This window comes from Lissotriton vulgaris, chromosome 2_1, assembly GCF_964263255.1.
Source record: "Lissotriton vulgaris chromosome 2_1, aLisVul1.2, whole genome shotgun sequence".
NCBI classification, from domain to species: Eukaryota; Metazoa; Chordata; class Amphibia; order Caudata; family Salamandridae; genus Lissotriton; species Lissotriton vulgaris.
The window spans coordinates 1,699,039,470-1,699,051,929 of NC_141687.1; the positions used below are offsets into that span (position 1 = coordinate 1,699,039,470).

General features: G+C 47.2%; 1 protein-coding gene across 1 annotated transcript in view; it reads left to right on the forward strand.

The window, feature by feature from the left end:
- Positions 1–12,460, forward strand: part of LOC147733127 (uromodulin-like) — a 45,596-nt gene that overhangs the window by 22,973 nt on the left and 10,163 nt on the right. The window contains exons 7-8 of the mRNA XM_086957663.1: positions 2,847–3,044; positions 9,943–10,105. Coding sequence (XP_086813789.1) covers positions 2,847–3,044; positions 9,943–10,105 — 361 coding nt within the window. The remainder of the gene's footprint in view (positions 1–2,846; positions 3,045–9,942; positions 10,106–12,460) is intronic.

The window sequence follows — 12,460 nt, forward strand, 5'->3', positions numbered from 1 at the left end:
CCCCGGTAGCTTGTCTCCTTTCTGGTGAAGAATTGGCTTGGTAGTTTAGTCTGCCCTGTTCCCATGATGCACTGGCCAGGGACAGACTGATTTGCATATAGCCAGGTTCTGAGCTGGGATGGTGCAGTGAGATAAATAACGGTGATGGATCAAGCCCTGATCTTTGGACTGGGTAAGAGTGGTCTGCTTAATTCAGACACTCTGTTCATCACCACCCCCTTTTCTGAATCGTTTTTGGCCACTATTGGTGTGGCAGGGTATACTCAGACATGAGTCCCTTTCTCACTGTACCATCAGGATTCAAGCAAGCCGGGCCGAAGACGGCTGAAATGCCAGAAACCGGTCCCCGGTAGCTTGTCTCCTTTCTGGTGAAGAATTGGCTTGGTAGTTTAGTCTGCCCTGTTCCCGTGATGCACTGGGCCAGGGACAGACTGATTTGCATATAGCCAGGTTCTGAGCTGGGATGGTGCAGTGAGATAAATAACGGTGATGGATCAAGCCCTGATCTTTGGACTGGGTAAGAGTGGTCTGCTTAATTCAGACACTCTGTTCATCACCACCCCCTTTTCTGAATTGTGCTGTTCGTAATGACAAACTCCCAACACCATATACTCTTAATGGCATTACTGAACTTACAATGTATAATAATTGGCTTAGATACTGTAGGGTACAGGGCTCATGCACCTGTATCCTCACCACTGATCTAGTGCACCACACAGAGATGTGTGCCATGTCGACTCTTTACTTTGTTCTTAACCAAAATATGCAGCCTACAAAGGCAGTGCATGTGTGTATGTAAAGATACAGACCCTCTAAAGGTGGAACAATAAGTGCTGCAGTTCTTAAATTGTCCCAGCGGAGTCCCAGCTCCATATCAACTTTCTGGAGCTACGGGCGATCCGTTTTGCCCTGAAGGCATTCCTTCTGTCCGAGAAAGAGTAATGCAGGTGTTCACGGACAACACCACCAGCATGTGGTACTGCAACAAACAGGGCGGGTGGGGTTGTGGACCCTATGTCAAGAGGCTCTCCACCTCTGGACATGGCTGGAACATCAGGGCATTTCCCTTTCAACACCTGGCAGTTTTTCTGAATGCCAGTGCACACAAACTCAGCCACAGATGAGTGATGGATCAGGAATGGCGTATTCACACGGAGGTGGTGCAAGGTCTCTTTCGTCAGTGGGGTGAGCCTTGGTTAGATCTATTCGACACCGAAGAGAACGCGCAATGTCAGCAGTTCTGCACTTTGGAGTTTCCAAGGCGGCACTCGCTCGGTGAGGCTTTTCGACGCAAGTGGGACTGCTGCCTCCTCTAGCCCTTTCCACCTGTACCACTTCTACCCAGAGTGCTGAAGAAGATCAAGCGCGACCGGGCCCAAGTAATTCTTGTGGCTCCAGATTGGGCATGAAGAGTCTGGTATCCCGAGCTACTCAACACGGCCATTGATCCTCCGCTCAGACGGCCTCTTCGGGAGGATCTTCTGTTGCATTACCACGGGACGGTTCTGCACCCGAACTCTCCACCTCCTTGCATGGAGATTGAGCGGTGGCAGTTGACATCATTTGACATGCCTCCCAAAGTCTGTGATGTAATCTTGGCAGCAGGCATCCCTTCACTAAGATGGTATACGTCCGTCGATGCAACAAATTTGTGGCATGGTGCGCAGCAAAGGCTGTGGATCCCCTTTCTGCCCCACTTTCTGAGGTTCTCTTGTTTCTCATTTCTTTGGCCCAGCAGGGACTGCTCTGGGCACTATCAAGGGCTATCTTTCAGCCATTTCTACCTTTCTTAGGCTTCCTGACCAGCCTTCTCTTTTCAAGTCCCCGGTTGTAAATCGTTTCTTGAAAGGCAGTACTCATCTCTTTCCTCCTATTCCCTTAGTAATGCCCCAGTGGGACTTGAATCTGGTCTTTACCTATTTGATGTGCACTCCCATTGAGTCGCTTCACAACTGTCCTCTCAGACTCTTAACTCTTAAAACTGGATTCCTGGTAGCCATCACATCTGCCAGAAGAGAAGGCTTCTTTGGCCATTCTGTTCTCCAGGACTTTCTAGTGTGAACTTAGTTTGCAGACCCACCTCCGGGATTTGTATTGCTGGGGTATCTATTCTAAGGTAAGGAATCTGCAATTAACTGTTTCTTTCAGATGAACAAGTTACGTACCTTCAATAACGATATATCTGTTAGAAACATAGGTTAGTTATTGATTCCTTACTGCCCCACCCATCCTTCCTGTTCTGCGAACTGACTTCTAGGGTTAAGGACATCCTTTCAGGGCCCTAGTTTTGTGCACCAGTGTTCAATGTCTTGCATGGCTCTGCGTTTCTGGCACGGAAAGTCGTGTGCCGAACTGACGGCAGTGTCTAAGTAGCTACCGCTATGTCACCCCGGCGACCACGATGCCAACGACAAAAGCGGAGCCGACCGACGCCACCTTCTGACGCGCAGAGGTACTGCTGACGAAAAACTTTCCGGATCCAGTCTGGAGCCTGAGGGTAATTCTAAGGTAAGGAATCTATAACTAACCTATGTTTCTTACAGATATATCGTTACTGAAGGTAAGTAACTTGTTCATCCTCTCCTCTGCTCCTCTGAGTCTGGCTTGTCCAAGTCTGCCTCCCCTCGAATCACTCCTAAACAGAGTTCAGTCTATGATCGCCCAGGCCTGGCCTCCTCCAAATTTTGACTGCGCTTTGGGGTAGTCCTCCTTCTGCCCATTAAATCTAATCTTGTCTAGTCACATCCGGTTCCTCCTGATGCTCTGGTGGATAGCTCTTTTTGAATGCTCAGTGTATGAGGAGTCATGTGTTCTCCCCTTCTTAACACACAGTTTTTTCCCTCCAGCTCGTCGACCCCTGGTGCCCGCTTCGCCAGAGATGTCTCACTGCCTTCAACTGTGATTCTGAATGCGCCACCTCTCTATGTGGGGCTCAAGGTGACCACCAGCGACACGAGCAGAATCGCCTTACGGACAGAAGAGTGCTTCTCTAACCCATTCGGAGACTCCAGCATTGTAAACAGTGTGCAGCTCATCACGAATGGGTAAGGAGGGAGTTTGCTGGGAACAGAGCAGTCCAAGGGTTTGAATGGTGAGGAGAGCTCTTGTCGGTGCACTGCTCAATAACCGCAGTATTATCTAATCTGTACTATGGTATTCGGCCTGTGGCTTTCTGGTTTTTCACAGATTGGGCCTATGCAGGGTTATTCAAGTCCATGGACTGAGACTGTTAGGTAGTCATCCCTTATAATCAGGTTTGTCGATAAGTTCTAGCTAACAAAGAAATTTTAAAACGGGGGAAGTGGGCTCACAGTGCCTAATTCTTAGGAGATGGGAGGCAATGGTGTGACCTCCATGGTGCCTCTGGTCAGGACTGAGCCATAGCTGAGTGACCAAGTAGAACTTGCTGTTGAGACATTTTGTACCATCAAGCGACCTCTTGGCAACAGCTTGAACTACCAATTCTTAGTTATTGGCTTTACAAAGTAGCTGCTGGCACAAGCCAGCGCTTTACAAAACAATTAATTAACTAATAAAGTTTAGAAACTACAGTAGTGGGCTGTAAAACGCTGTCAGCAAAAAAAAATTAAATCATTGACTAAAAGCAAAAATGTATTTGGTATCAAAAAGCATATTTAGGGCCTTGTTATGACTTTGGCGGTATGGGAGCAGGCCTCCATGCTCCCACACTGCTAAATCCAAAACGCACCGCCCTCCAGATTATGACTTTTTAAGTCACTGGCAGGCAGTTCTTTGGTGTTCCCACTGCAGTGCCTTTGAAATAAGAACTACAAAGGGAAAGTCAAAGAATGTTCCTGCACGGACCAAAATGCACAGTGTTGTGCTTTTCAATCCATGCAGGAGCATGGGACTGCATACAAGACATATAGGTACACCATGTGCCCACCTGCATGCACCCCATGGTGCCGAGGCACAAAGGGGCCCTGTAGGGCCCCCTCTGTTTCCTCACTGCCGTACTTTTTATGATGGGCGCACCACCATGAAAAGTGCAGAGCTGAGGAAACTCCTAATATGCATATTAGGTACCTGAGAGCACTGTACCAACGACGGGGATCATGGATACCTGGTGGCAGCAGCAGTCCGTGGCTTCCAACTGCCACAGTCCTAATGTAGTGGGCGGACAGCCAGTCTGGCGCTCTGCAGACCACCACCACGGGTTAGACGATCCATTAGACTGCCAAGCTCGTAATTGTGATCTGTGATTAAATTGCTCATAGCGCTGACTCTGCTTGTGATCTAAATTGGTGATTGTACTCTGCTAAGATCGTAGCGCTTCACTGCTCCTGGCTGCCCACTCTGCATACTGTGATCTGTAATTAAATTGCTCGTAGCGCTGACTGCAAAATTAGCATTGTGTACATTAGCAAAGCCCTGCTTGTGTTGTTTTCGTCTTCGCTTTCTGCTGCCACCATTTTGTTGTTCTGCCTCCCAGCCCCTCTCTCCACCCCGCTCCCGCCTCCCAGCTGACCCCACCTCCCACGGATAGTACAGGAAGGACCCGCCTAACCCTGCGCTGTGACCGTCCTGGCTGGCTCAGAAGCGGTCGCTCCCCTGGCATTGGTATCGTAGCGCTGACTCTGCTTGTAATTTAAATTGGTGATTGTACTTTGCTAAGATCGTAGCGCTTCACTGCTCCTGGCTGCCCACTCTGCATATTGTGATCTGTGATTAAATTGCTCATAGCGCTGACTCTGCTTGTGATCTAAATTGGTGATTGTACTCTGCTAAGATCGTAGCGCTTCACTGCTCCTGGCTGCCCACTCTGCATACTGTGATCTGTAATCAAATTGCTCGTAGCGCTGACTGCAAAGCTAGCATTGTGTACATTAGCAAAGCCCTGCTTGTGTTGTTTTCGTCTTCGCTTTCTGCTGCCACCATTTTGTTGTTCTGCCTCCCAGCCCCTCTCTCCACCCCGCTCCCGCCTCCCAGATGATCCCACCTCGCCCCTCCCCCTCCACTATCCATATATGACAGATGATTCTACGTGCAGCATTCACGCGCAGCGGTCGCGCCCCATGCGCGCCGAAGGTGCGCCAAAGGTAAGCCTGTCTATGCCCGTCCGCGCCTGGACCGCGCCCAGCGCCAGACCCCCTGGACCACGCAAACCCCACTCCACCCGCATAACGCTTGACGCCGCCACCCTTCTAGACCTTAATCCCGGACGCACACCACAATGCTACGAAGCTGCCCCGGGACGTACCCACGGTCCCTTCACCTGCCACTCCTGCAAATTCACCAGCATCAAGACCCATACCACATCCACTAAACCCATAAACAGCTCCAACTCTAACCACCTGAAGTGCATCCTGCTGAACACCCGATCGATCCACAAACATGCCACTGAACTCTGGGACCTACTCGACACTACATCACCAGACGCCGCCTTCCTTACTGAAACATGGATGAACGCATCATCAACACCCGACATCGCCATAGCCATCCAGGACAACTACAAGATCATCCAAAAAGACCGCCCCGTCCAAACAGGAGGAGGCATCGCCATCGTCCATAAGAACACGATCAAAATCACGACCAGCTCCAACGATATCCTTACAACCGCCGAACATCTCCACTTCCAGATCCACACCGACCCTAGGACCACACTCAGAGGCACCCTCATCTACAGGCCTCCAGGAACCCGTAAACAATTCAGCGAAGACATCACTGACCTTATCAGTCCACATGCTCTCGCCTCTGAGAACTGCATTCTACTAGGAGACCTCAACTTCCACCTGGAAAAGAAAAACGACAGCAACACCACCACCCTTCTTGACAACCTGGCCAATCTCGGCCTCAAACAACTTGTTGACACCCCCACCCATTTAGCCGGACACACGCTCGACCCAATCTTCACCTCCAGCAAACACATCTCCTTTGATCACACCACAGCTCTCCATTGGACGGACCACAGTTGTGTTCACTTCAGCTACAAAACCACCTCGACCCACAACCCTCCACAACCTATTCCCCGAAGAAAATGGAACAAAATCACCACCGACCAACTCCTCACATCGCTCAACCTAAACCCACCGCCGTCTCTTCGGAACCAAACCAAGCGGCCATCAATTTCAAACAATGGATCACTCACAGCGCTGACGAATTAGCACCCTTGAAAAACCATCACACCAAACAAGACAGCAAAAGGCCCCCTGGTTCAACGATGACCTTAAGAAATCCAAGAAGCTATGCCGCACCCTCGAGAAAACATGGAGAAAAAACCCAACCACCGACAACATGACCACCTTCAAGGCAGCCACCCGCAAACACCACCAGCTGATTCGGTCCACCAAGAAATCAGCATTCAAGAATCGACTCGATAACAACGCCCATAACAGCAAGGAACTATTCAACATCGTCGAAGAATTCACCAACCCCACCACAGCCTCAAACGACACCACTCCCTCCCAAGACCTCTGCGATTCGCTATCCTCCTTCTTCTACAACAAAATTGCAGACATACATAACAGTTTCAAAAACAGCTCCAACGAACAATCCTCTCCACCACCCTCAGAACCCAAACCGTCCTCTAACAAACAAAGCTGACTCCATCATCGCACCCCATCTCCGTGATATCATCAACTGCTCTTTCAATTCTGCTACCTTCCCAGAAAGCTGGAAACATGCCGAAGTCATCACCCTCCTGAAGAAACCCACAGCAGACCCCTCTGAACTTAAAAACTACCGCCCCATTACCCTCCTCCCATTCCCGGCCAAAGTCATTGAGAAAGCCGTCAATAGCCAGCTCGCCGCCTTCCTTGAATTCAACAACTGCCTCGATCCCTCAAAGTCCGGCTTTCGAGCCAAACACAGCACCGAAACCGCCCTCATCGCAGCAACAGAAGACATCCGAACACTACTGGACAACGGAGAAACAGTAGCCCTCATTCTACTCGACCTCTCCGCCGCCTTCGACACTGTCTGTCACAGCACCCTCATACAACGCCGCAGCAACATCGGCCTAAAAGAAAAAGCCTTGGACTGGATCATCTCGTTCCTAGCTGGGAGAACTCAGAGAGTCCGACTTCCCCCGTTCAAATCAGAAGCCACCGAAGTCATCTGCGGTGTACCACAAGGTTCATCACTCAGTCCCACCCTCTTCAACGTTTACATGAGTCCCCTCGCATCCATCACGCGACAACACAACCTCAACATCATCTCCTACGCTGACGACACCCAGCTGATCCTCTCCCTCACCAAAGACCCAAACACGGCCAAAACCAACCTACACGAAGGAATGAAAGAAGTAGCCGTATGGATGATAAACAGCCGCCTAAACCTTAACTCAGACAAAACCGAAGTGCTCATCCTAGGCTCATCCCCCTCTGCTTGGGACGACTCATGGTGGCCTGCGGATCTGGGCTCAGCACCCATACCTATGTACCACGCACGTAACCTGGGCTTTATTCTGGACTCCTCACTCTCGATGACCAAACAAGTCAACGCCGTCTCATCCTCCTGCTTCAACGTACTTCGTATGCTCAAAAAAATCTTCCATTGGATCCCCGCCGAAACAAGTAAGACTGTCACCCACGCACTGGTTACGAGTCGTCTAGACTACGGAAACACCATCTATGCCGGAATTACAGCCAAATTACAGAAAAAACTCCAACGCATCCAAAACGCATCAGCGAGACTCATTTTGAACATCCCTCGCCAAGATCACATTACCGGCCACCTGAAAGACCTCCACTGGCTTCCCTTCAACAAAAGAATAACATTCCGTCTCCTCACCCACGCACACAAGGCCCTCTACAAACTAGGGCCCGAATGCCTCAACACTCGACTATCCTTCTACACACCCACACGCCAACTAAGATCCTCCAATCAAGGCCTCGCCGCAGTTCCGCGTATCCAAAGATCCACGATGGGAGGTAGATCTTTCTCCTACTTGGCGGCCAAGACCTGGAACTCACTCCCCACTCACCTCCGCCTTACACAGAACCACATCTCCTTCAGAAAAGAACTTAAAACCTGGCTATTCGATAAATAATTATCCACCCCCCCCCAAGCGCCTTGAGACCCTCTGGGCGAGTAGTGCGCTATATAAATTCCTGAACTATTGAACTATTGAACTAACTCTGTGTAAAAGGGCAAAAGGCCAAAAGGCCATCACTTCCAGTGTAGTTAGGCAATTGCTGAAGTAGGCTGACCCATTGTCCCACACTGTATCCTAAAGTGGGTGAAAGAAAAATGTGAATAACAATATAACAGACCAAAGGATGAAGAGGACTGGCTGAAAGTCCCTAGAAGTATATTATATGTATTTATATAATTTTATTGAAATCATAAGATCTTGGTAACACCAGGTCTAAAATCATAATATAAATAAATAACATGACAAACACTAGCTAAAATTCCTTCACGGAAGATGGCGTTGCAAAAAATACATTATAAAAGCGTTGCAAAAAATACATTATAAAAATAATTTGGCCTAATAAAAGAATTAAAATGTCACACATAGTAAAACAATATATATCTCCAAAAGATAACAGCAGCATAAAAGCAAAAAGATACAAAATATAAATCACATAGCATAAACTAGATCAACTTGACAATAGCAATTAACTGTGCAGAAGATAGTTCATTAAAGTACATCCTAGGTAAATGTCTTCATTTTATTGAATAGCAGCAAATATGGACAATACTCTCAATTCTGAATAAAATGGAGTCTATGCTAATATCTTGCATGTTTGTTAGCAGCAGCAGGAAGCTGATCCAGGTCCCAGTGTCTTTTGTGGAGAGGGGCTAGGGAGGGACGGATTAGGTGTGCATGGCAGAGGGTAGGTTAGGGGAGTGATGATGGACTTTCTTTATTGTGATGGTTCGCTGTGGCTGTGGACCATAATGGCCTTCAGTTATCAAGCAGCTGCCGGCTGTTAGAGCTTCTCCTTATTTGACACATAAGAATATTCATTGCATGACAATTTAAATTAAACAAAGATTAATACAGGTTAATATTTAAAGGCATGTTCTCCGCATCACAATTTCTTGCACTGCAATATCAAAACATCTGGGAGGGTGCAAAAGCTACCCACCCTTGCCACTGATCTGCCCACCAACCTTCATCACAGTGAGTAAACTGGTAGCACAGCCTAGAACTGGAGGCACGAGGAGCAACTTTTCCTCTAGGCCTTTTCATCCAACCCTGCACCACCCCATTAACCACAGGCAAAAACAGTTTCCTTACAATAACATGGTTAAAGAGTTGGTAGTTGATATTCTAGAGTCGGTGTTTGTGTAGGACCATATTCTTGACCTCAATATGTTGGCATGCAACCCAAGGTTGGTGGCTTGCTAGAAGGCACAGATATTATCTCCTGAGTCACATTGCTCACATAACCAACTCTCCACCCCCAATGCATTCCTGCTGGCTAAGAACTGCTCACCTTGGCTATGCCCTGCCCACATGGAAGATCCCCAAAACTCTGAAAAGCGTGTGAAGAGAGGCAGGCTGAACCAGCTGCTCTTACAGGAAGGCTTGGTCCTTAAAACGTGTAAACCCACTGCTATTGTAAGCACTGTAGTGTGGGTACATTGATAAAGGCTTGATAGGAGAGAGTCGTTAGTGAAAGTTAGTGGGTGAAGGGGTGCTCTTACGCATATGACCTGTGAGGAGCGATGATGGAGGATTAGGGTTTACCTGTGAAACTAGATTGGGAAGGGTCAAAGCCAGAACTAGTGCCCCCCTTGATAATAGGCTTTTTGGAAGCGGTTGGTCTTCCACCATATGCAAAATGTCAGGAAGTACTCTGAATTTCACATGTGCAAGGACAGTATTCTAGAGCAAGCAGCCCTGGGCTTGAGATCACGTGATCACTGTATGCCGCTGATGAAACATTTCTGAAACATTCCATAGCTGTGCCTGTAGTTCAGCCTTCAATGTCTTTGGCATATTTTGACCCCTGACTGTATTCCTTCCAGACATGCAGCAGACCAGGGAATTAGCACCAGAGTGATAGAAAACGGAAATTCGAGCTTCGTGAAGTTTGAACTCGGGATGTTCAGATTTGTGAATCAGAGTCAACTGTTCATCTTCTGTAGGTCCAGTCTCTGTAACCCTCTGGCTGAAAACTGCAACAGTAAGGTGAGTTCCTCCAGACCTTCAAACCATTGCCTCTGCATGTGTCAGTTGAATGTAGGGTTACCTGATGGCTCCATGTCCCCATCTACACTTTGTTCCTGTCCATCTTCTTCTTCTACAAACCATAATCTGGAAATTTAGTGTAATGTTTCCAGTTGGGGTGAGTTAGGACTTCAATTTCCAGAATGCATTGAGCTGTTAAATAAACGTCCAGGACTGACATTATTTTCTGACCTTGATTAAATGAAACAAATCCTGTACCCTCTCACTCCTTTCTTTCCTCTGTGTGTGACTGTAAAAAGAGGAGAAACATCTCCCCTTCCTTTCCTTTGTCGGTCATTGGATGTTATGTTGTTGGCATTTGTATAGATGACAGTCTGCTTTTAATATGGTCGCAAGTGCTGTTGGCGGTTTGGGGGTACCTCTGCATGCGATTTCAGGGTGTCCATCACGGACTGAGGCTGTGTCATCCTGTGAGGATTTGTTCTGTGCAGGGCTGGCTTTAGTGTTGGTGGCGCCCAGAAGGACAGTCTTGGTTGGCGGCCCTAGGCCCACATGACATCCTTCACCAAGGATTTCTTCTTTATCACCCTGCAATAGTGCCCATCATCTCTCCTTAGTCCCTCTCTCACGTTTATTTCATTTATTTTATAAGACTCTGTAGTGATGAAGGTCCAGTCAGGAAGGTTGTAATTCAGGATGTTTTATTCCATAAAGATAACAAGATAACAAGTAGTAAAATACAGGACATCATGTAGTTATGTTGTAGATCAGAGCCCCACCAGGAGCTGCCTGTCAGCTGCTCAGCCCATGACCAACTGTCGCTGTGCCTCTCTCAGTCCCAACATTCCGAGGCATCGTCAGACTCCAACATTCCAATGAGTCAGAGCACAGGCACTGGCTGAGCCGGGGCTGGTAAAACACCTTACAATATAATATGCAGGATACTACAGACTCCTCAAACCAGTGAAGGATGTCACAGCTCTTTAGGTCTCACATACACATATCAAACAGAGACAATTAATAGAAGCGTAAATCAATGTATAGGAAATGTTATATAAGACAATGAGGGAAACAAGGTTTAGGAGTCATATTTCACCTCTACTGGTAGGCATTGTTAAGAGTTCTTCATCTAAAGAAACAAAGGGGCAGATTTACTAAGTTTCCACTTAATACAGCTCAGTTGTTGTGCTGTGTTGTGTGAAAAGGAGAGAGCAGAACAGCACCAACTCTACTAAGATATGGTGCCTTTGATCTTTCCCCTGGTGCTGGCTTACCTGAGTCTGCCTTGCTGCAACGTACACCCTCTTGCACTATGGTGCAAGAGCGTGTATGTGCTGCCAAGCATCGGTTCTTTACTCGAAGGGTGCCCTCCGGTTAGTCACTAGAAAGGGGCCCGTCCAGTGCAGCATACCTCGATGACTCGCCGAAAAGTGCTGTACAGATAAAAAAAGTAAGTCTAATTTTCATGGAGCTGAAAAAATAAAAATAACATATGAAAATATGTTGTTGGCCTTTCGCCCACAGGTGAAAAATGATAGAATTGAGAGGTTGTGGCATTAAGGTTAGAGTTGCCAACTTTGGAACTGGGGAACCAGGTTTGAGTCTCAACGTTGGCTCAACATCCTGTGTTTCCAAGCAAATCACTTAATTTCCTCATGCCTAAAAAAAATGATATAAGACCATGAGAAATGTAACTGGTGCTCATGTAAATAGCTCCAATGCCTTTGGGTCGAGTTTGCGCAATATATAAAAACTCACAAAAATATCAATAAATACAACTTGCACTCAGCAGTAGGAAATGCATTGTTCTACTATGAAGTCATAGTTGGTTAATGTAATCACTTCAGATGTCGAAGTGTGTAGTCAAAGGGCCACTGAATTGACTTCTGGTTGGTGATCTGGGGGCTAGAAACATATATTTACATTGCAATGAGGGCCCAGTCTGTGAAAGAAAGTACAGTGAAGATGTTGGTCATTAGTTTAAACAATGCATTACACACAGTATAAGATAGGTTGCATGCAGTATAAGATACGCTGTGGTTTTAATGTAAATAAAGATTGCTCCCACGAATTCCTGATGAGACATTTATTTAATCAGACGTGACCCAAGGCACAGCCACTGCCATGCACAGCCAGCAACCAAACTGCATTATATAAATTCATAGAAAGTGCATATGTCATAATGGTGCTTCACATGAACATTCCCCCTCATGTCATTGGCTACATATATCAAGCTCATCACAAGACACCCGCTCCCTTCCCAACAAAATACAAGACCCTTGAATGAATGTATATAAAAAAACAAGAGAAGACATAAACAAACAAACAGACCACATAACTGCACACCAGTGATAA